Below are 25,843 nucleotides of genomic sequence, written 5' to 3' on the forward strand. Positions count from 1 at the left end.
CCATACTGGAAACTAAGCTCTACTCTCTAATTCCAAAGAATTTCTGATATTATTTATTTTTTAAAAATTAAGAGAATGTTAAAATTTTATTAAGTTAAAGTTTATGATGCATCAGAAAGAACTGGGTACCACCCTCTGACTTTGACTCAGATTATGAAAACATAATCTCTTTGTATTTTCCATTAGTGCTACTCCCAAAAATCATTCTGGAGACTCTTCCTTAAAAATCCAGAATCCTAGGGGTGCCTGGGTGGCTCAGTCAGTTGAGCGTCTGACTTCTGCTCAAATGGAGATCTCATGGTTCGAGCCTCACGTCTGACTCTGGGCTAAGAGCTCAGAGCCTGGAGCCTGCTTCAGATTCTGTCTCTCTCTCTCTCTGCCCCTACCTTGCTCGCACTCTCACTCTCTCTCTCTCTCTCTCAAAAATAAAACATTGAAAACAAAAACAATTTTTTTAAAAAAATCCAGAATCCCTACCACATTTAGAGTACTGTTGGGGCGGGGAAAAAAACAAACTACAAGGACATCCCAAAGGAAAGGCCCAGTTCAAACTTTCCTGAAATCAAAATCTGGATATGGAACAAAGATAAGTTTTCAAATCACTTTCTCCTGTTCTAAAACCAAAAAATGTTAAATGATTAAATTGAGAAGATTTTAGAAACTGTTAAGGAAAATCGCTTGTATTTTCAGAAATAACTCCCAAAATTCAATAGACATGCCTCTTCTTCTCACCTCTTAAAAAAAAAAAGAAAAAAAAACAAGTTGTTCTGGTTTCAAGCCTGCTCCACAAATGCTTTACTTTCTCCAGGCAGGCTACAGAGCCACTTGCTGTCTCATGCTGAGCCTATGCCACTCTGGAGCCGTTGAGGAGTACAAGTCAAGAGTAATGAGAAGTATCATATTACTACAGAGGTCAGATACTATTCCTTGTGATCTGTAAATTTAATCACACTTTTCACTCTAAGAAGGCAAAACAAATATCTGATCTTCAAATCATGAATAATTTAAATTTCATTTTAAGTCTTGCATTCAAAATCACAGAGTCATAGCACCCTTTCCAGTCTACCCACAAAACTCTCACAAACATACAGGAAGCAAGGAAAAAAAAATCACAATATAAATCAAGCATAATTAATATCAGACTGTCTGAATAGTTTTTTCTTAGCTTGATTATGAGACTCAAAAAAGTAAGAAAATTTTTCACTGCTTTACAAAGCTTTACTAACCATTTATCAAAAGATATAAGCACAGTGGTTCTGTTCCACATGCAATAAATCAATGGATGGCAAAGATAACAGAACAATTTCTATAACTAATGAACATGAAACAACACTGTACCTTCTGAATCAGACTAGTTCCTCCGGCAAATGCAGCTCCATTTTCTTCTGCTATTTTAATCTCTGATGCATTCTATCAAAATACAATAGCTTGAACATCAATCTTTAAATAAATTCAGTCTGCTTTCAAGTATTTTGTCAGAAAAAATATCACATTTCAAAGTAAAAATTGTGGCTTTTACTCTTAATTAAAAGTGTATCAACTGTGTATTAGTTGCATCAGAAATATTATATCTGGAACAAGTTTACTTTGTAGGTGATTAAGGTGTTTCTTGACTACGACATGACGAAATACATTGAAATGACATATTAGGAACCTACCAAGCCCAATCTAACTCTCCAATGCCTTCAATACATCATATTTCAAAAATAAAAGATTAAAATACATTTAGTTTTGCTAATTTAAATGGAGACATCAAACCAATATAGAAGAGGAAAAATTACGTTAAAAATGATAGTATCAAAACTATATTGTACACCTAAAACTAATATAACACTGTATGTTAACTAAGTGGAATTAAAATAAAAACTTAAAAAAATTTAGCCAGTTGTCTGAAAATCCTGAAGAAAAATATACAGTATTAGTTATTTTCTTTCTGTATGTTCCGTTTATGTCATTTGGTTTTACTTTGAAAATATATCACTCCCTTAAGTTACTCAAGTTTTGTAGCATTCCAACAGCTCTTGGCTCCACTTTGCTGGAAAGAAGTTAAAGAATCTCTTCCTTGAAAGTAAGGCACATACAGAATAATCAAAACACTCTACAAGACAAATTCATAAATACATTACAAATAAATGTTTATAACACAAGATTGACAAAGAGCCATATGACTATTTGTTACAAGCTCGACTTTCCTGTCTTTCCAGACTAGATATTTTTAAAAGTGTGGTCTCTTGGGATGCCTGGGTGTCTCAGTTGGTTAAGCGTTCGACTTTGGCTCAGGTCATGATCTCATGGTTTGTGAGTTTGAGCCCCACATAGGGCTCTGTGCTGACAGCTTGGAGCCTACAGCCTGTTTCAGATTCTGTGTCTCCCTCTCTCCCTGCCCCTCCCCTGCTTGTGCTCTCTCTCTCTCTCAAAAAAAAAATAAACATTAAAAAAAAATAAAAATTAAAAAAAAGTGTGGTTTCTGTGTCTACATAGGTTTAAAATAATTTTATTGTTTTTGTTTGAGGAGAGGACTTCGTGCAAATAGCAGGAGCTAGTAGGATGGACGAATTCTCTATTTCTCTTTAGTTTCTTGTGAGAAACATAATGTGATAGATTAATAATGATAAAATTAATGTTCTAATTTAGCTCTTTCTGAAACTAATGACATAGCTTCAAATGGAAAAAATGACTACATGAATAGTCTCATTCAGCTGATCTAAGCACTGATTAATGTTATATGTAAAGAAAATTAAATTATATAAAAAGTTAACAAAGGTTACTCACCCCTGTAAATACAGCAACTTTATTGATTTCTGAAACGAACGGGTATGGAAAACTAAGAACACTGGCAAATGGCTCCACTTTTTTCTAAATACACAACAATGGAAAAATAATTATGAAAAATTCATTTATATTTTCTATGTCTCTCATCTATAAAAAACAAAACTGACATTTTATTTTCAACATTTTAATTTTACCATATGTCCTTTAATCCAGAACTATTCACAGATTATAATTTAAAGCATAAAGACTATATTTCAGGGTGCCTGGGTGGCTCAGTCAATTGAGTGACCTCTTGATTTTAGCTCAGGTCATGACCTCATGGTTTGTGAGTTCAAGCCCTATGTCGGGCTCTGTGCTGACAGCGCAGTGCCTGCTTGGGATTCTTTCTCCCTCTGTCTCTGGCCCTCTCCCACTCTCTCTCTCTCTCTCAAAATAAATAAACATTTAAAAAAATAAAATAAGAGACTATATTTCTTTCATAAGAAACCATAAATGAAAGTCTAAATCTCTTCACCTCCATACTACCACAGCACTTGGCTTCTATCTCTATATCATTCATCACAGCCACTCATATATTAAGAGATTTACTTGCATATCCATATCTTCCTGAGCACCTAGTACAATGATTTCTACATAATGGATATCAATAAATGTTTACTGCCTTGAAGTAAATTCAAAAGAACATGCAATTTTTGTCACCATCAAAGAGGACAGGAGTGTAGCTATGCATACTGGACAACAAAAAATATCCAGCTAATCTGCTCAGTAGGAGATCCCTAGTTTCCACCATTGGCTCTAAATAATTATGTGATATTAACCCTAAATCTAAGACGGGCTGCCAAGCCTGAAAGGCTCTTCTGTGTGGGACTATTTTGAAACAACATGGACTGCCCCCCCACTTCCAGAGATATTTGAGAAGACAGTTGGAAAATCCAAAATATATAATGGCATGCATTGAGGCACCCAAATATGGGTGGAGATTCTACAGGACCTCAGAACTAATTTGTTCAGTTTCCTAGCCAAGGACCTGTCTAGCCCTGTGGCTCATATCACTCAGAAAGAATTCAAATGGAAACAAGTTGTAGGCCCACAGTTTTGGTGCAGTTTTAAGGTCTAGAAGAAAGAGAAAATGTGTTGTTCCCTAAATAAAACTGAAAGGTTATCTTTTTAGCAAAACTTTGAGTAAAGATAACCACCTGAGAATTTTTGGGGGGTGGGGGGATTTTTTTTTTTTTCAGAGGGCACAAACTCTTACACATATTTTAGTATCAGACTCAGTTTTATTGACTGGCATTCCTTTGCCATTAACATGTCACAACCGGGTTTCAGTAAATTTTTTAATGGCAAGTAATCACAATAAAAGCATCCCCTGGGGGAATATTGGCTTGTTGTACAAGCACTCTATCAAAAACAAAAAATGTCTTAGGAAGACAACAGTACCCTTTCAATGTTATTAGTTTACAAGTGGTTTTCACTTATGAAATGAAGTCTGTCATCCTACAATGTCTTCATCATAAACTACAGTTAACCTTTGAAGAACTCAGGGGTTTGGGGCACTGACCTCCAACACAACTGAAAATCTGCATATAACTTGACTCCCCAAAACTTAACTACTAATAGCCTACGAATGACCAAAAGCCTTACTGATAACATAAATAGTCAACTAACACACATTTGGTATGTTATATGTATTATATACTGCATTCTTATAACAAAGAAAAGTAGAGAAAAGAAAATGTTATTAGGAAAATAAGGAATAGAAAATATATTTACAGTACTGTACTGTACTTATCAAAAAAACGCTGCATGTAAGTAGATCCTCACAGTTCAAACCTATGTTGTTTAAGGGTCAACTATACATTAATGGCTGACTGAGAAAATGATCATCTTGGATACTACAACATTTTTAAAATAAAAGGACAGTAACACTATAGTATAAAATAAAATTACAGCATGGTCAGTATAAACTGTTTCTAATAAATAAGAACTAAGAAATGAGAAAGACCTTGATTCAAATCCTAATTCTACCCTGTACCCTGTGACCTAGAAGAAGTTACTTCAGTTTCTATGTCTCAGCTTCCTCTTTTGAGATTATTATAGGATTAAGTGAGAAAATGCATGCAAAGCACTTAGCATTGTGGCTGGCACACAGGAAGTTTCCATAAATGTTGGTTGTGATAATTAAACACTTACCAAGTCCTTTACATGCATTATTTCATTTAAACCTCTGAAAAACTGCATGAACTAAGCATTTTATCTCCCTTTATCAAGAGAGAAAAATCGGGGGCACCTGGGTGGCTCAGTTGGTTAAGCATCCGACTTCGGCTCAGGTAATGATCTCACAGTTCGTGGGTTCAAGCCCCACATTGGGCTCTGTGCTGACAGCTCGGAGCCTGGAGGCTGCTTCTGATTCTGTCTCCCTCTCTCTCTGCCCCTCCCCTGCTCACGCTGTCTCTCTCTCTCAAAAATAAATAAATGTAAAAAAGAAAAAAAGTTAAAGAGGTAGAAATATAGATCTGAGGAGGTTAAACTGTAAGCCTAAAGTCAAAGAGCAAGTAAGTGGTGACATCAAGCTTCTGACCTATACTGTAATCTGATTCCAGAGCCCATTCTCTTAAGCACTACACTGTACTCCTCCTCCTAAGTGTTCAACTATTGTTGCTGTTGAGGTTGTTCAATTATATTCAAAACCTGTACCTTTCAGTTTGACCAAAAAAAGACATCCTTGGAATAAAAATTAAAACACTGCTTCCAAGAAAATTAGATTTCTTAAGACAGTTAAAAAATTTAGAGCTGTAATGGACCTCAGCTCTAACTCAGCATTTTTACTACTTTTAGAGTTTTATAAACAAAAGTCTTCATGGAACTGCATATAAAGAGTGCAGAAAGGTTTTGGCTAAAGCAAGAGTGACGGGCATGGCACCCCATCCATGCAAACTTAGTCTCAATGCAGGACTCTAAGGAACACACCTGAAGCAACTGAGCTAATCCCAAACTCTCATTTACAGAAAAGGAATAGGACACCCAGGCAGCTTAAGTCATTTTTCAAAGTTACAGCAATACCTCAATTAATTTTAACACCACTTTGCTGACATTTGTACCAGTGATTTTCAGGTGAATAGGAGATACATGTTCATCAACTCTGTAGAATGTGTTCAACATTCTACTTTATATTTTGAAAGTAAAGACAAACATTTTTCATCCTGAAGTACAGAAAAAGCATAAGATTTTCTAAAAATTGTTATATGGAACAGGAACTTGAAAAATTAAGAAACAGCAATTCATATAGCCACTGTTCACAAATAAATTTTTTTAATTGAGTCTACATACCTTCTTCCCCAGTGCCATATCCAGTGTCAAATCAAGATAAACACCTTGCTTTGGATTAGTAAAGTCTAGAATTTGAAATTTCTTCAGTAACTGAATAGCCTTCTCCACCTCGTGTATCTGTCTTGGATATAAGCGTTTTAAGTAGACATCATCCTCAGGTTCGCCTTCCATAAAGGAATATGACTTTATTTTTTCTGTTTCATCTGTTTTCTCATCTGATGTTTTGTCTTTTACACCTTTTTTTGTGCTCTTTGCAGGCCTTAAAAAAAGATAAATTCAAGATCAGTTACTCAATACATAGTCCAAGAAACTGTTTTTTTAATATTTCTTTCTTATTTTTGAGACAGTGAGAGCATGGGTAGGGGAGGGGCAGAGAGAGACAGGGACAGAAGATCAGAAGCAGGCTCCACACTGACAGACAGAGCCTGATGTGGGGCTTGAACCCACAAACCGTGAGATCATGACCTGAGCAGAAGTTGGATGCTCAACCAACTGAGCCACCCAGGCGTCCCAAGAAACTTTTTTCAAAAAAGCCAATGAATGTAAGACAGAAAAAATAATGAAATATAAATTTTATTTTATTTTAATTTTTTTAAAGTTTATTTTAATTCAAAAGCATAGACTGCTTTACAGTTTTTCTAATTCAACGAATATCAAGTGAACTTTTGTACTGTTTGCAGGTGATACAAAGTTAGATAAGGCATTGATGCTGCTCTCCAGAAATTTAGAGGAGTAGAGGAGACAGACATGCAAACAGATAATTTCAATACAGTGGGGTAAGTACTCTGACAGTGTTAGCAGAGCCAGGCCAAAGCTATAAGGAAGACTTTTAAGCCAGCCTAGTAAATTAAGGAAAGGTTTTAGAAGAGATGACCCTAACATCGATTCTTGAAGGATAAGAATCAGCCCAAGTATATACCCAAGAAAGACAAAAACCTATGACCACATGAAAAAGTGTACACAAATGTTCACAGCAGCATTACTAATGGCCAAAATGTAAAAACAACCCAGATGTCCAATAACCCAGATGGATGGATACATAAATGTGGTATATCCATACAATAAAATATCAATCAGCAGTGAAAAGGAATGAAGTACTGATACAAGCTACAAAAAGCATGAATTTGAAAAACATTATGCCAGTGAAAAGAAGCCAGTCACAAAAGACCACATATTGTATGGTTCCATCTATATGAAAGAACAAGAATGGGTAAATCTATAGAGACTGAAAGTAGATTTAGTGTTTGTCCGAGACTGGAGGAGGGGGTTGGAGAAATGGGGCATAACTGACAACGGGCATTGGGTTTTGGGGTAAGTTAACAAAAATGTTCTAAAAATGACACTGTTGGTGGCGGCAAAAGTGTAAATATACTAAAGATCACTGAATTGTACACTTTAAATAGGTGAATTTTATGGTATGTAAATTATATCTCAATAAAGCTACTATTTTAAAAAGTAGAGTGGGGCACCTAGGTGGTTCAGTCAGTTAAGCATCCAACTCTGGATTTCCACTCAGGTCATGATCTCCTGGTTCATGAGTTCAAGCTCTGCATCTGGCTCTGTGCTGACAGTGTGGAGCCTGCTTGGGATTCTCTCTCCCTGCCCCTCCCCTGCTTGTGTGTGCTTTCTCTTTCTTTCTTCCCCCCCCCCCAAAATAAATAAATAAACTTAAAAAAAAAACATTAAAAGTAACAAGAGAAAAATTAAACTAAAAAAATAAAAAAATAAAGAGTTGGCCAGGCAAAGAAACACATAATAAAAGTACTGAGTCATCAAATAGAATATAAATACATACAGAGAGCCATTATAAATTCTAACTGACTAGAGAAAAGTGGGCACAATTTTTCTGCAAGGGACCAGACAGCAAATAATTGATGGTCACTTATCTCAATAGCTCAATTCTGCCACTATGTGAAAGCAGCCATAGACACTGAAGAATGAATGAGTGTAGATGTGTTCCAATAAAGCTTTATTTATGAACAATGGCTTCAATTTCATAATTTTCATGTGGCACTAAAAAATGTAAGAACCATTCCTAGTTCATGAACCATACCAAAACAGATGGCAGACCAGATTTTTTGGCCCACTGGCCATATTTTAGTGACTCCTGAACCAAAGGGTAAAACAGAGGGCACAAAACATCAAAAGATGAGGCTGGAGAATCTACATCATAGAGGGCCTTCACTAGAAACAATGAGAAGCCACAGCACAGGAGTGACATCTGTATTTTCGTACAGACTATTCCCACTATAAGAGATGGATTTGAAGGAAGCTGGATTGGACACAATATAAAGACTATTCCTTCCCTTGCTTCCCAAGGAGATATGACAGCCTCCAGAGCAGTGATGGTAATAGGCTGAAGAAGATAAGACATTAGATATTCACAAAGAAAATACCGCAGGAAAAGAAGGGGGGAAAGACTCTAGAATACTTCCTAGGCTTCTGGCTTGTGTGACTAGGCATAGAGCTGTATCATTAAGACCAGAAATGAAAGCAAAACAGGTTTCTTGTGAGGAAAGTAGTCACAGAGATGAGTTCGGTTTGGGGCAATAGAGAATTTGGTGTGGGGTTGGTTACATCATTAACTTCAATTCTTTATCCCCTCTCTCAAGTCCCTTTGCTGAGTAACTTTGCAATTCCTCCCACTTAATGGGGTACAGCATGTTTCCTAGCACCTTGATTGGCCATGTGACTAGTGTGGCCAATATAATAAGCAAAAGTGACAGTTTTTCTGTTCTAAGTTTAGTCCAAAAAGAGGCTTCATATGTTTCCACTTGTATGTTTGTATTTCTGTCATTTTCATAAGAACATGCCTGGGCTAGCCCAAAGGCAGGAGAAGGAGAGATACATGAAAGAGACCTGCCCCCACAGGAACCCCAGGCTAGACTGGACAATTCTCAGCTGACCTGCAGACTCACAGATGTGCAGCAAGCTCAGCCAAGGTCATAAGAAACACCCATCCAAAGTTTAAATCAGCTGGGCCATAGATGTGTGGGCAATGATAAGTAACTCTTGAGTGGTCTGGTATATAACAAAAGCTAACAAGGTGTTTACAAAATATCTAGGAAAATATGTTCAGCAGGTAATTTCAGGTAAGAGTTTGAAGCTAAAAAATAGAAAAAAAAAAAAAAAGACAGCTAGAGATAATATATTTTCTCAGCATTAATTCAAATCATACCTATAATCTTTTAACCATAAAGTTTTAAATTAGTTAAATAATATTCTAGAAAAAGGTTTGGGTTCTGTGGTAGGCAAAATAATGGCTTTCCAAAAAGGCAATATCTACATGGCAAAAAGGACTTTGCAGATGTGCTTAGGGCTAAAGACTTCCAGATAGGGAGATTATTTGGATAATCCAGGGAGTACAATCTAATCACACAAGTCCCTGAAAGCAGAGAAACTCCCCTTTCACCTGCATCTGACAGAGGTGGGAAGTGACAAAAGAAATTTGAGCATGAAAGGGAATATGCCATTCTTGGCTTTGAAGATGGAGGAAGGGGCCCTCAAGCCGGGGAATGTGGGTAGCCTCTCAAAAATGGGAATGGACAGGATACAGATTTTCCCCTCCAGTTTGGAAAGAAGCCCTGCTGACACCTTGATTTTAGCCCAGTGAGATCCATGGCTGACTTGACCCACAGAACTGCAAGATAATAAATTTGGGATGTTTTAAACCACAAAGTTTGTGGTAATTTATTATGGCAGCAACAGAAAACTAATATGGGGTCCTATAAAATTTATGTGCAAGAAACAGATGACAGCAAAATAATTTTTTTTAAAGAAACTAGGGGTGCCTGAGTGGCTCAGTCAGTTAAGCCTCCAACTCTTGATTTCGACTCAGATCATGATCTCACAGTTCATGTGTTCAAGCCCTGCATCAGTCTCCACACTGTCAGTGCAGATCAGAGCCTGCTTGGGATTCTCTCTCTCTCCCATTCTTTTAGCACTCAACGAATCCTAATTACCACAATTAACAGCATCCTCCCAGTTAACAAGCAATTCAACAGAATAGCAGATAATGACAATGCTCATTTTTAATGGGACACAGGTGTCCTTCTGGACTGATGACAAGTCTAAGCAGGTGCCCCAGTGGATGGATACAAAACACCTCAACAGCTACTTTGGAAGTAGTCCACAAAATTCTGAACCTTCCAAAGTGGAGAAATCACATTTTTTATTTTATATTTAGTAAAAGAACAGGGAGGCCAATAAAAGAAGGAGCCTGGAGAACATGCTTTTTTTTTTTTTTTAAGTTTATTTATTTATTTTGAGAGAGAGAGAGAAGCAGAGAGAGGAGAGAGGGAATCCCAACCAGGCTTGATGCTGCCAGCTCAGAGCCCGACTGGGGCCCAATCCCACAAACCATGTGACCACAATCTGAGCCAAGATCAAAAGTAGGACAGGACGTTTAACCAACTGAGCCACCCAGGCATCCTGAGAGCGCCTGTTTTGGTAATAAAATCTCCATCTAAAATAAAACAAATAAATGTCCTAGCTGTAACCTATAGATTTACTTTAGATAAATGCTGATTTCACCAATAAATTTGTAATCATGGCTGAACCTGTCCATTCAAATTGCAATTAATATCAAATTCCCAAGGACTGAAATGTGATTATGTTAATAAATATTTGCAAAACTCAAAAGAAGTCTGATACATAAAGAGACTGAATTGAGATATACAGCAATTTACTTATTTATTTATTTACTTGTTTATTTACTTGTTTATTTATTTTTGAGAGAGAGTGCGTGTGTGTGCACGCGTGCAAGGGAGGGGCAGAGAGGGAGGGAGACACAGAATCCAAAGCAGGTTCCAATTTGTCAGCACAGAGACCAATGCAGGGCTGGAACCCACGAACTGTGAGATCATGACCTGAGCCGAAGTCAGATGTTTAACCAACTGAGACACCCAGGCACCCCTACTTACTTCTACTTTGATCTCTGTTTCACAAAATATTTGAGGTGATTCAAGAAAAATATTTTTAAGTTACAAACGGAAACACGGGTTTTTTGGTTTTTTTTTTTAATGTTCGTTTATTTATTTTTGAGAGAGAGAAAGAGAGAGCACATGCATGACCTGGAGAGGGGCAGAGAGAGGAGAGAGAGAATCCCAAGCAGGCTCCACACTGACAGCACAGAGCCGGATGAGATCTTGACCTGAGCCAAAATCAAGTTAGATGATTAACTGACTGAGACACCCAGACGCCCCTATTGTTTTTTAAGATTTATTTTATTTTAGAGAGAGAGAGCACAAGCGGAGGAGAGGGGCAGAGGGAGAGAGAGAGAGAGAGAGAATCACATTCTGAGCGTGGAGCCTAACACGGGGCTCAATTCCACAACCCTGGGATCATGACCTGAACTGAAATCAAGAGTTGGATGCTCAATGTACTGAGCCACCCAGGTGCCCCAGAACACTGTTTTGGATAAAGACAAAAAAAAAAAGCATAATACATTATAACACAGATCAAATAGGACTCTAAAAAAACACTTTCTTCCAAAATTAAAAAAACACACAATAAAATCTGTCAATAATTAATTTTGTAGGCCGACTGCCTATTTTCCATGACCCTTCAAAAAATGGCTATCTTTATTCATTAGAATCGCATCCAGAAGAACTCTGTTGCTCATGCAAATGTAAGGCCCTATCAGGAGAGTTTAAATACTGTGATTCTTGGGGAATAAAAATAAATCGTACTGAAAAGGGGTTTGCCAACGTGAGGGAGAAATACCTGGCAGTCTGAATCAAAGAGAATTTTGCTGCAGTTACCTTGGTACCTCAACCACATACATTAAATGAGTAATAAGAGACTACTCAAGTAATAACTCTCCCCTTGCCTCATCTGTCCCTTAACACCGAAAGTGTAAAAGAAAAAATAATTCCACAGTCATACTCAAATGAGAAAAAATCAGTGCTGTAATAATTTTTTTAATGTTTATTTATTTTTGAGAGAGAGAGAGAGAAACAGAATGTGAGTGGAGGAGGGGCAGAGAGAGAGGGAGGCACAGAATCCAAAGCAGGCTCCAGGCTCTGAGCTGTCAGCACAAAGCCCAACACAGGGCTTGAACCCTGAACCGTGAGATCATGACCTGAGCCGATCGGACACCCAACCAACTGAGCCACCCAGGTGCCCCAAAATCAATGCTGTAATAAAGCTCACTTCAAGACCTCTGAAGATGTGACCCCAGAGATCCAAGTCCCTTCAAGGCTGAAAAACCCTTTACACAGAGGAACTGGGGGACAGGATCCGGGCAGCACGGTGATCCACAACTTCTGTCAAATTACACTGAGCTAAACAGAACTAAAGACAAAATGCCTAGGGCATGTAATTACTAATGGAATGCAAATATCTGGACATCTTATTTCTTAGTGTAATCCTGTAAATAAATTCACTAATATCTCTGACACTGGTTTATTCATGAAACTAAATGCAGAAGTTCTGCTTATGCTTACAATGTGAAAGCCAAAAGAATAAAACAGTCAGTAATAATATAAACAAATGAAAATTAAAAAATAAAAACTGGAAAGAGCACTAACAATAAGAGAGTTGGATAAAATCATGACTTTTCTTGAATGCATCACAAAGCTGAGATCACAGGGCAACTAAGTAGCCTTAAATCCAAGGAGAATCAGTCCACATTCCCCATGCCCACTCCATATGCATACTCAGGACACTCTCACCCATGGCAGAGTATAGAAGGCAAGCAGGTAAGAAGAAAAAAAAATCAGCTACAATTTTAGGACTACTAGAAACTCCCTGGGAAATCCACACACAAGGGGAGTTCACACTCAATTTACAGGCCCTTTCCACAGACTTCCACCAGATGCTCCCGGGAAAGACTGGAGCAGGCCAGGAGACTACAAAACCTTCCTAAAGAGTGCAGGCACAGAGTTAGCCACTGCTGCCAGAAAGGCATGTAACCCTGAAAACATGTAGGGCACAGGTGTAGGGAAAAGAAAGAAAAAAACACCAAAACTTCTACCCTTAGGGGTAGGTCAGGAAACAGTCCTGAGCACAGTATCCTCACCAGTACAGTAAAGCTGGGGAAGGCCCTGGACACTGGCACAAGACCTGCAATAAATAAATACCAAAAGGAGAAGGGACAGAAATACTGAGAAAACCCCATTCCCAAGGTCCAGCCACACTGCATCTACTTAAGAAAAAGGCTGGACTTGGAAAACAGAATATCCCTCCTGCACCCATCACCAGCCTAGCAGGCACTAATAAGCAACAGCAATCTATACCAGGGGAGGGGAAAGAGTATGCAGAGAGACCCCCCTCTGAGGCACAGCTGCACAGGCAAGGCAGAAAATAGAGCATAAAACAGAAACGCTGAGAAAAACCTTCTTAGCAACCCAGCCCCCACCCTAAGCACAACGTAAAGTACAGAAATGTGAAGCTGGTGGTAACCATAGCAACAACAAAACCAAAACCTAGCTCAACTTCTGACTGGACTGATTGAACACTGTGACAAGAAGAGGCATGTGCATTCCCAGGCATAAATACTAGGTACTTCGGTCTCAACTGTTCTACACAAGATGTTCAACAGTCAAAAAATTTGAGATACATGAAAAAAGAGCCTATTATCAACAGAGAAACAGAACCAGAGTCAAGTGGCCTTTCCTTATTAGGATCTGCCACTGGCAAACCATGGGTATATGCACATACATGGAGGAGTGAAGAGATTCAAGATGATGAGAGAAGAGAGAAGCAAGCACAAGCCTCTCCAACCTGTCTCAGCTCTGATTTAAAAAAAAAAAAAAAAATTTTCCATACAAAACTATTTCTTACTATATTATAAAATCGGTACCTTAAAAAATTAAGACCACCACTAAAATTACAAATACTATGATTCTCATCAAGCTACTGAATAATTCTCATTTGTCAGACATGAAAGAAATCATCTGCTAATAATTTACCAGTTTTATTTTACGTTGCATATTTCTCACGCTATAGTTTTTAGATGAGTGAAAATTGTTTTTAAAGTTGCACTGGAAGAGAATATGGGGAGGACATAAAATGAAAATTTTCTATAGGATAAAAGCAAACATTTAAAGATAAAATATTCTAACAGTAATTAATATCCCTAATAAATATTTTCAAAAAGCAGAAAAGAAGACAAATTGCTCAAAAGAAAAATAAGCAAAAGATATAAATTAGAATACAATGAAGAAACAGAAATAAAGACTGATGATATGAAGAGAGGTGAAGAATGCAGGCACTCATTCACTGCTGGAGGGATAGGGATGTAACCAGGTAGAACCCAATACTCCTCTAACTTAACAACAAAAAAGAATCCACTGGGTACTATGCACACTGAAAAGGAAGGCTCCTTTCTAGTTATATTTCTGCCACCTCCCTCTTCATCCTGTATCAAGCCATAGCAGACAGTATTCGTCCATATCATTCACTTTCATGCTTCTGTACCACTGAAATACTTTTCTCTCAACCCCCCTGCAAAATTCTTTCAGGACCCAGTTCAAATACTTCTTGCCATACCCTTTTCCAGGTAGAATTAATTTACCTTATATCTGTGATCCCATAGAACTTGGTCCATTTCTCTTCCACAGCAATTAAAATAAAAGGTTATATATAGTACACAATATGTACTAATTTATTTTATGTAAAGAGCTCCTACTAATCAAAGAATTGGAATAGAACATGAAGAAAATCCATAATAAACAATATAAATGGTTTTTTAACACATGAAGATATACAACCTCAATAATAATAAACATAAATTAAAACTTGATTATACCATTCATTACCCAGCAAATTGTCAGAGTTCAAAAATTTTAACTACACTGTATATGGAAAAATAGGCATTCTAATACTATTTACTGGCAAGAACATAAATTGTCAATATCTCTATGAAGGCAATCTGGCATTACCTATCAAAATTATAAATGCACATATCTTTTGATTCAAAAATTCTATTTCTCAGAGTTTATACTACAAATGTATTCATAATCTTTGACAAGATCTATGTACATGATTATTCACTGCAGGATCATTTGTATTAGCAAAAGATTAAAAAGATAAATGTGTATCATAGAGGGAAATAGGGAAATGGTTAAATAAATTATGGTATATTCACATGATGAAATATTATATGCAGGTCATTATAGCACTATTTTACAAGAGCCAAAACATGGAAACAACCTAAGTGTCCATCAACAGATGAATGGATAAAGAAAATACGGCACATGTATACAATGAAATATTTATCATTCAGTCATAAGAAAAGAATGAAATCTTGCCATTTGAGACAACATGGATGGACCTTCAGGGCATTATGCTGATAAAAGTTAGACAAAAAATAACAAATACCATATGATCTCACTTATACATGAAATCTTTAAAAAAAAAAAAAAATGAACTCACAGATGCAGAGAACTAATTGGTGGTTACCAAAGGCAAGGCAGGGGTGGTGAAATGGGCCAAGGTGGTCAAAAGTACAAACTCCCTCTTATAAAATAAATAATCATGGAAATGTAATGTAGCAAGGTGACTACAGTTAATAATACTGTATGGTCTGTTTGAAAGTTGCTAAGAGGGTAAATCTTCGAAAGCTCTCATCACAAGAAAAGAAAGTACATCTCTATATAGTGACAGATATTAACAAGACTTACTCTTATGGGGATTTCCCAAAATATATAAATATTGAATCATTATGTTGTACACCTGACACTAATATATTATGTGTCAATTATATCTCATTAAAAAAAATAACTAGACAGCTCCATCTAAAACTATCTCCAAGATATATCATTTTTTTAAGTTTATTTCTTTATTTTGAGAGAGAAAGAGAGAGCAAGTGCAGAAGAGAGGCAGAGAGAGAAGATCTCAAGCACGATCTATGCTGTTTAGTGTGGAGGAGCCTGATGTGGCTCTAGAACCCACCAACAGTGACATCATGACCTGAGCTGAAATCAGGAGTTGGATGCTTAACAGATTGAGTCACCCAGGCACGCCTATGATACGCTGTTAAGTTAAAAGCAAGCAAGATGCAAAACGAGGAATACAGTTAAATAAGAAACAATTCTGACATTAAATGTGTTTTTTTTTCCTACGCCAACCAATCATCTGACATCAGCCAAGTATCCAACACTTGAACACAATTCTGATACTATCTACCTGGATTTTGCATCAGATCCCACAAGTTAAGGATTCAATCCCACAAGACTGCCCCCACTTCGGATGCCAACTGCAATTCAGGGCCTCTGGTATTTCTGGCCAAATGGCTAGAAATCAAGGCGTCCTGTGACCCCCTCCACAGACTTCATAATTTACTAGAATAGTTCACAGAGCACAAAGAAACACTTACTTAACATTTACCAGTTTATTATACAATAAAAAATATGATAAAGGATACAGACGAACAGGGACATAGGGGAAGGTCCAAAAGAGTCTAGAGTGTAAGAGTTTCTCTCCCCAGTGGGTGTGGGTGAGTCACCTTTCTGGCACACGTATATATTCACCAATCCAGAAACTCTTAGAACCCCACAGTACTGGGATTTTTATGGAGGCATAATCAATTATGAACTCAATCTCTAGCCTCTCTCCCTGGCAGGGCTGAAAGATTATTCTTTTTTTTTTTTTTTTTTAATTTGTTTAGTGTTTTATTCATTTTCTGAGAGAGAGAGAGAGAAAGAGAGAGAGCGAGCAGGGGATAGGCAGAGAGAGGGAGACACTGAACCTGAAGCAGGCTCCACCAGAGCCTGATGTGGGGCTCAGACTCAAGAACCATGAGATTATGACCTGAGCTGTAGTCTGACATTTAACTGAATGAGCCACCCAGGCACCCCAGGGCTGAAAGAGTCTAATCATGGCTTGCTCTTTCTGGTGACCAGCCCTCACCTAAGAGTCTACCAAGATTTGCCTTATTAGAACAAAAGATGCTCCTATCACCCAGAAAATTACAAGAGGTTTTAAGAGCTCTGTATCAAGCACTGGGGGCAGAGACCAATGTAAATATTTCTTACCATATCACAAAATCTTAGCTCCAACACTTCCTAGCTCTGTGACCCTAGGAAAGTTATCTAATCTATCAGTGCCTTACTTTTCAACTCAAAAACATAACATTATAACAACAGCTTGCACATAAAGTTGCTGTGGAAAATAAATTAATTATTGAATGCCAGTGTTCAATATATGTTAAGTATTACTATAATAAGTCATATTTTTTTCTTTAGGACTATAAAAGGTCAAAGAAGCAGAGATGATAAACTTTTACAACTATATGTCCCTGTACATATTTATGGGACAAAGCATAATGTTTTTTAATCAAAATTTTAAATGAATGCAAACAAAATGAATTAAAAAAAAAATACTTACTTTGTAGCAGCAGCAAAATATCTGCTGGGCACCCAAACATTTACAGAACAAGGATAAAGAGGTGTCTGACAAGTCGTCTTGGAAAGACCATGCTTTTGACGATGTATCAAGACTTGAAAGAAAAAAAATACATTAATCATTACATCCATACTTTTTATATTCTTAATGTTTCCAAAACAAAAAAACAAAAATATTAAATATTTTATGAGCCTCAACCATTCTTTAAAAAGTGTAATAGTGGGGCACCTCAGTGGCTCAGTCAGTTAAGTGTCTGACTTCGGCTCAGGTCATGATCTCCGGGTTGGTGAGTTTGGGCCCCATGTTAGGCTCTGTGCTAACAGCTGGAGCCTGGGGCCTGCTTTGGATTCTGTGTCTCCCTCTCTTACTGCCCCTCCCCTGCTTGCACTGTCTCTCTCTCTCTCTCAAAAATACATAAACATCAAAAAAAATTTTTTTAAGTATAATAATAGAACCTACAATACATGAAACTAAAGCCAAGTAAACATCTAATTCAACAAATGTCTTCATTTTTTGTTTAAGATTTTGTTTTTAAGTAATCTGTACACCCAATGTAGAGCTCAAACTTACAACCATGAAATCTACAATTGTATGTTCTACTGACTGAGCCAGCCAGGTGCCCCCTGTCTTCATTTATTTTTAACTTAATGTAGTTCAGGTTCAACAGAGTATGTTAGCTCTGCTATTATGGAATATATATCCTGAATTTCTTAACAATTTAATTTTTTCTCTTTTTATATGTATAATACATTCACAGAGTTGCCCAATGTACATCTGAAGAATAACAGCTAAGTGGAGGGAATTGCCTTACCAGAGATCAATGTGTTATGAAGTTATGGTAATTAAGACACTTTGCTATTGGCACAAGTATAGAAAGACAAATTAATAACAAAAATAGCCTAGCAACAGACCCATACACATGTGGATATTTGAAATATGACAAATGTTATTGTAGATCATTGTGCAAATAATTCAATTAGGTGGTGTTAAGAAAAGAGATTATTCATAGGGAAAAGAATAGATTTAGATCCCTATCTCATAACACACACACCACACACACACACACACACACACACACACACACACCACACACCAATCAAATTTAGATGGACCAAGGATTTACATTTGAATGGCAAAACTAAAAGCTTTCAGAATACAGGAAAGTATCTTTTTGATCATTTAGGAGGGACCAATTTCACAAACAAAACGCAAAAGCACTGGCCAAAAATGACTTATTAGTGTTAAGACTATCTGTTTATTAAAGAAAGTGAAAGACAAGCCAAAATTGAGAGAATAACAACATATATAACAAAGAATTAATATCCAGAATATGTAAGATCAACCTAATTAAAAAAAATAAAAGAGACGAACAGGTTTCTAACTGAAAAGGCAACATAAATGATGCATGAAATGCATGGAAAAATGCACAATCTCATTTGTAGTCACATAAATATTAATTTAAACCACAATAAAATACCATTTGACATTGCTGTTTAAAGTAGGCCTCTAAATTAACATTACACCAGCATGTAAAATAAACCACATCCCTAAGTATTTTGCTGCAGCTGACAATATTTTTTTCATAAGACTTCTTCAATGAACAGTGCTTTGATTTCATTGTGGACAGGTAACAGTTTCTAGATGAGAGCATTTAAGCAGCAATGTTTTACATACATCAGACCGGCCAAACTTTTTTTAAAAAGTCTGGGGTTGCTGAAAATGTTAAGGATAAATTTTACACATAGCAGATAAGAGTATGAATTGGAATACCATTATGGAAAACAATATGACATAACTCAATGAGTCTAGGCATACACATATCAATGATGCAGTTATTCCACTTCTAGGAATATATCCTAGAGGAACTCCTGCCCATGTATACTAAGAGACATGCACAAAAATAACATCATCATAACATCAGGAGACTTCTGGGGAAGATGGCAAAGCATGAGGACCATAAGCTCATCTCGTCCCAGAGACACAATTAGATATCGGCCAATTCAGTGTAAGTAACCCAGAAAATAACCCAAAGATTGGCAGAACAGACTCTCCACAGCTAAACGTAGAGAAGAGGCCACTTTGAAGAGAGTAGGAAGGACAGGGATGCGGTTGGGAGCCACATGGAACTGCAAGACTGTCCACAAGAGGAAGGAACACCATGGGCATAGAGAAAGCAGAGAAATAAACCCTCACACCAAGACAGCCCAGAGGAGGAAGACCAGTCCTCGTGACATTTGGCTTCGAAACCAGAGGGACTGAATTTCCAGAGTTCTTACAATCAGCAAGGCTTAATATTTGGAACTTTAAAAGAAATCAGCAAGCTCAAGGGACAGACAGGTGGCAGAGCCAGAAGGGTAAAAGGAAACTGAGCCCTTGCCCTTAAAGAGACAGCACAACAAACAGCCTCATGGAGATAGAGCACAGAAACAGCAGGTTGAACAATGCCTCAGGTATATGAGAGGGAAATATGTTTATACAAATCTCATTGTGTACTGGAGAGCCAGGGTCCTTGAGAGACTTCTCCAGGAACAAAATTGCTGAAGTGCCATTTCCATGCCTCACCCCCAGCATAAACACACCAACACCTTTGGGAACCAGCGCAATGCCAACACTTGCTAACTCGCTAACAGTGCACCCTGCCCCCAGTTCTCCTGCTGACATGCCCCTTCCAGCCAGGCCTCCAATCCAGGTCTCCTCCCACAGCAGATTCACATAAACATTTCTAACACCATGCATCGCTACCCCAAGCACTTCTGCATATCTGCTGCCTCCAACACAACCTGACTCAGTCCCTAGTACTGGAGGTCCTGCCCTGCTAACTCAGGGCCTTGCTGGCACCAAGCACGCTGCCCCCATGTTCACCTGAAGTTAGATGCTCCTGGATCTCTGACAAACACCTGACCTGACTCAATTAGAGCCCAAGGGGGCCCCAGACTGGCCCACTGACACCACAGAGACCAGATCCTGCCCATAAAAGACAAAGAGAGCCACTGCAGATGACTGGACTGAAGGCAAACATGGCTCAGCCACAACAGCAGGGCACATTCAACACTCACGGGAGACACACCTGAAGTTCCAGGTTCTGGTGAATAGGGTACACTGACATTGCATTGCAGGGCACTACAGAACCTATTCCTCATAAGGTCCTACTTTCAAGAGCAGGAGACATAGCTAACTTTTCTAACATGCAAAAACAGACACAGAGAGTTAGACAAAATGAGAAGACAGATGAGTTTGTCCCAAATGAAAGAACAGGACAAAATGACAAGAGACCTAAACAAAATGGAGATATATAATATGCCTGATAGAGAATTTAAAAAATTTTTTAATGTGTATTTATTTTTGAGAGAGAGACAGAGCACGAATATGGGAGGGACAGAAAGAGAGGGAGACATAGAATCTGAAGCAGGCTCCAGACTTTGAGCTGTCAGCACAGAGCCCAATGTGGAGCTCAAACCCACAGACCATGAGATCATGACCTGAGCTGAAGTCAGATGCTTAACCAACTGAGCAACCCAGGAGCCCAAAGAATTTAAAGTAATGGTCATAAAGATACTCATTAGGCTTGAGAAAAGAGTAAAGAATCTCAGCAAGACCTTTAACAAAGAGATAGAAAAACATAAAAAAAAAAAAAGATGAAAAACTCAATAACTGAAGTTAAAAATACACTAGATGAAAAACAGTAGCAATCTGGAGAACAGAGTAATGGAAAGCAATAAAGCTAAACAAGAGAAAAAATAACAATAATAAATGTGAAAGTAGACTTAGGGAACTCAGCAACACCATCAAGCGTAATAACATTCACATTATAGGAATCGCAGAAGAAGAAAAAGAAAAGGGGGTAGAAGAAATTTACTTGAAGAAATAATAGCTGAAAATTTCTAAATCTAGGGGAAAAAAAACAAAAATCCAGATCCAGGAGGTAGAGATCCCCAAACAAAATCAAACTAAGGAAGTCCACCTCAAGACCAACTAAAATGGCAGAAAATAGTTATTAAGAAAAAAATTTAAAAGCAACAACAGAAAAGTTACATCCAAGGGAAACTCCATAAGGCTATCAGCATATTTTTCAGCACAAACTTTGCAGGTCAGAAGGGAGTGCTAGATATATTCAAAGTGCTATGGGAAAAACAAACAAACAAACAAACTGCAGGCAAGAATACTGTGTCCAGCAAAGTTATCATTCAAATAGAGGGAGACAGTTTCCCAAACAAAAATTAAAGGAAGTCATGACCAGTAAATCAGCCTTATAAGAATGTTAAAGGGGACTCTTTGAGTGGATGGTAAAGACCACCAGTAGGAATAAGAAAAGTAGGAAACACAAAAGAAGTAAAAATAAGTTCACCTATAAAAATCAGTCAAGGGATTTACAAAAATAAAAGCATATAAAGTAGGGCACCGTATACCTATAAAGTGGGAGGAGAGGAATAAAGAATGGGTTCTAATTGAAGTAATAATCAAATTAGACTGCTGTATGCATATTATATATAAACCTAATGGAAACCACAAATCAAAGACCAGTAATAAATATGCAAAAATAAAGAGAAAGGAATCCAAGTATATCACTAAAGAAAGACAACAAACCATAGAAGAAGCAAAGAACAACTCCAAAAAGAACCATAAAACAAGTAACAAAATGGCAATAAGTACATACCTACCAACAATTACTTCGAATACTCCAGTCAAAAGACAGCACAACAAAATGGATGAAAAAGCAACACCCATCTATATACGGCTACAAAAGACTCACTTCAGACCTAAAGATGTGCAGATTGCAGTGCCATGTCTAGCTCAGTCAACATGAGACTCTTGATCTCAAGGTCATGAGTTCACACCCCACATTGGGGTAGGGTTTACTTTAAAAAAAAAAAAAAAAAAGTACATGAAGATTGAAAATAAAGGGATGGAAAAGCATTTATCATGCAAATGGAAGTGAAAAGAAAGCCAGGGTAGCAATACTTATATTGGACAAAATTGACTTTAAAACAAGGACTGTAACAAGAAAGAAAGAAAGAAAGAAAGAAAGAAAGAAAGAAAGAAAGAAAGAAAGAAAGAAAGACCCTATATAATCATAAAGCATAAAACAGAACAAGAAGATATAGCAACTGTAAATATTTATGCAACAAGCACCCAATACATAAAGCAGATAATAAGAAACATAAAGGGAGTAATCAATAGCAATAATAACAGTAGGGGACTTTAAAACCCACTTACATCAATGGATATCATCCAAACAGAACATCAACAAGGAAACCATGGTTTTGAAAGACACATTGGACAAGATGGGTCTAACAGATATATTCAGAACATGGTACATTCTACAGAATAGGTCACATATTAGGCCACAAAAGCAAGTCTCAACAAATTCAAAAAGATCAAAGTCATACCATGTATCTTTTCTGACTGCAACACTATGAAAATCTATGAAAACACTAGAAAATCTATGAAAACACTAGAAATCAAGAAAAAATCTGCAAAAAACACTAATACATGAAGGCTAAATAACATGCTACTAAACAATGAATGGGTCAACCAAGAAATCAAAGAGGAAGTCAAAGAATACATGCAAGCAAAAGGAAATGAAAACACAGTGGTCCAAAATCTCTGGGAGGCAGCAAAAACTGTTCTAAGAGGACAGCTTATAGCAATACAAGTCTATCTCAAGAAGCAAGAAAAATCTCAAATCAAGAACCTAACCATATACCTAAAGGAGCTAAAGAAAGAGGAACAAGCAAAACCCCAAAACAGCAAAAGGAATAAAATAATGAAGATTAGAGCAGAAATATATAGAAAAAACAAAACAAAACAATAGATCAATGAAACAAGGAGGTAGTTCTCTGAAAGATCAACAAAACCAATAAACCTGGAGCCAGACTCATCAGAGAGAGAGAAGACTCAAATAACCAAAATGAGAAATGAAAGAGGAGAAATGACAACTGATACCACAGAAATACAAAGGATTATAAGAGAGCATTATGAAAAATCATATACCAACAAATTGGACAACCTAGAAAAATGGGTAAATTCCTAAAAATATATAATATACCAAAACTGAAGTAGAAAGAAACAGAAAATAAACAGATCGATTACCGGCTATGAAATTGAATCAGTAATCAAAATTCCAACCAACCAACAAACAAAAGTCCAGGACCTGGTGGCCTCACAGATAAATTCTATCAAACACTTAAAAAAGAGTTACCTAATTTTCCCAAACTATTCCAAAAAATTGAAAAGGAAGGAAAGCTTCCAAATTCATTCTATGAGGCCAGCATTACCCTGATGTTGAAATGAGATAAAGGCACTAACAAGAAAGGGAACTAAAGGTTAATGTCCCCGATGAATATAGATGTAAAAATCTTCAATAAAACATTAGTAAAATGAATCCAACAATACATTAAAAAACTCATTTACCACGATCAAGTGGGCTTTATTCCTGTGATGCAAGGTAGTTCAATATTCTCAAATCAATCAACATGTATATCACATCAATAAGGGATAAAAACCATACTATCATTTCAACAGACGCAGAAAAAGCAAGCAAGGTAGTTCAATATTCTCAAATCAATCAACATGTATATCACATCAATAAGGGATAAAAAACATAGTATCATTTCAACAGACGCAGAAAAAGCAACAATATCCTTTCAAGATAAAAACCCTCCACAAAGTAGGTTTAGAGGGAACATACCTCAACATAATAAATGTCATGTATGAAAAACCCATAGCTAACATCATCCTCAATGGGGAAAAACTGAGAACTTTTCCCCTAAGGTCAGGAAAACGACAAAGATGTCTACTCTCACCACTTTTATTCAACATAGTACTGGAAGTCCTGGTCACAGAAATCAGACAACAATAAGAAATAAAAGGATCCAAATCAGTAAGGAAGAAGTCAAACTTTCACTATTTGCAGATGATATGACACTTTATACAGAAAACCCAGAAGACTCCTCTAAAAATCTACTATAACTGATAAATGAATTCAGTAAGCTCACAGGACACAAAATCAATATACAGAAATCCACTCCATGTCTATACATTAATAATGAAGTAGCAAAAAGAGAAATTAAGAAAGCAGTCCCATTTACAACTGCAACAAAAATAATAAAATACATAGGAATAAATTTAAACAAAGAGGTGAAAGACCTATACTCTAAAAACTATAGAACACTGATGAAAGAAACTGAAGAGGACACAAATAGAAATATATTCCATGCTCATGTACTGAAGAACAAATGTTGTTAATATGTCCATACTACCAAAAGCGACCTACAGACTTAATGCAATCCCTATCAAACTACCAACAGCATTTTTCACAGAACTAGAATAAATAATCCTAAAATTTGGATGGAACCACAAAAGACCGTGAATAGCCAAAGCAATCTTGAAAAAGAAAAACAAAACTGAATGTATGACAAAGCAAGATTTCAAAATATACTACAAATCTTCAATCAAAACAGTGTGGTACTGGAGTAACCGACTCTTGATAGCGGGTTCGTGAGTTCAAGCCTCACGTTGGGCATGGAAGCCTACTTAAAAAATAATAAAAGGGCACCTGGGTGGCTCAGTCAGTTGAGCATCCAACTCTTGATTTCAGCTGAGGTCATGATTCCAGGGTCATGGGATCGAGCCCCACATTGGACTCCGCACTGAGCATGGAGACTTCTTGGGATTCTCTCTCTCCCCCTCTGCCCCTCTCCTTCTCACTCAAATAAAATTTAAAAAAAAAAAAGAAAAGAAATATTATTCAGCCATAAAGAATGAAATCTTGGGGTGCCTGGGTGGCTCAGTTGATTAAGCGTCTGACTTCGGCTCAGGTCATGATCTCGCGGTCCGTGAGTTCCAGCCCCGCATCAGGCTCTGTGCTGACCGCTCAGAGCCTGGAGCCTGTTTCAGATTCTGTGTCTCCCTCTCTCTGACCCTCCCCCGTTCATGCTCTGTCTCTCTCTGTCTCAAAAATAAACAAACATAAAAAAAAGTTTAAAAAAAAAAAAAGAATGAAATCTTGGGGCGCCTGGGTGGCTCAGTCAGTTAGCGTCCGACTTTGGCTCAGGTCATGATCTCGCAGTCCGTGGGTTCGAGCCCCACGTCGGGCTCTGTGCTGACAGCTCAGAGCCTGGAGCCTGTTTCAGATTCTGTGTCTCCCTCTTTCTCTGACCCTCCCCTGTTCATGCTCTCTCTCTGTCTCAAAAATAAATAAATGTTAAAAAAAAAATTAAAAAAAAAAAAAAAGAATGAAATCTTGCCATTTGCAACAACATAGATGGATTTAGAAATTATAATGGCGGGGTGCCTGAGTGGCTCAGTCAGTTAGGCAGCAGACTCTTGATTTCGTCTCATGTCATGATCTCACAGTTTGGGAGACCATGCCCCACATGGAGCTCACACTGCT

General features: G+C 37.3%; 1 protein-coding gene across 3 annotated transcripts in view; it reads right to left on the minus strand.

Moving 5' to 3' along the window:
- MRPL1 (mitochondrial ribosomal protein L1) overlaps positions 1–25,843 on the minus strand; it is a 98,500-nt gene that overhangs the window by 66,511 nt on the left and 6,146 nt on the right. For all 3 annotated transcript variants that reach the window (XM_019829331.2, XM_003985258.6, XM_006931041.5), the window contains exons 2-5: positions 17,434–17,545; positions 6,103–6,361; positions 2,773–2,856; positions 1,339–1,410 (exon numbers count right to left, since the gene is read on the minus strand). In XM_019829331.2, coding sequence (XP_019684890.1) covers positions 1,339–1,410; positions 2,773–2,856; positions 6,103–6,361; positions 17,434–17,545 — 527 coding nt within the window. The remainder of the gene's footprint in view (positions 1–1,338; positions 1,411–2,772; positions 2,857–6,102; positions 6,362–17,433; positions 17,546–25,843) is intronic.

This window comes from Felis catus, chromosome B1, assembly GCF_018350175.1.
Source record: "Felis catus isolate Fca126 chromosome B1, F.catus_Fca126_mat1.0, whole genome shotgun sequence".
Lineage (NCBI taxonomy): Eukaryota > Metazoa > Chordata > Mammalia > Carnivora > Felidae > Felis > Felis catus.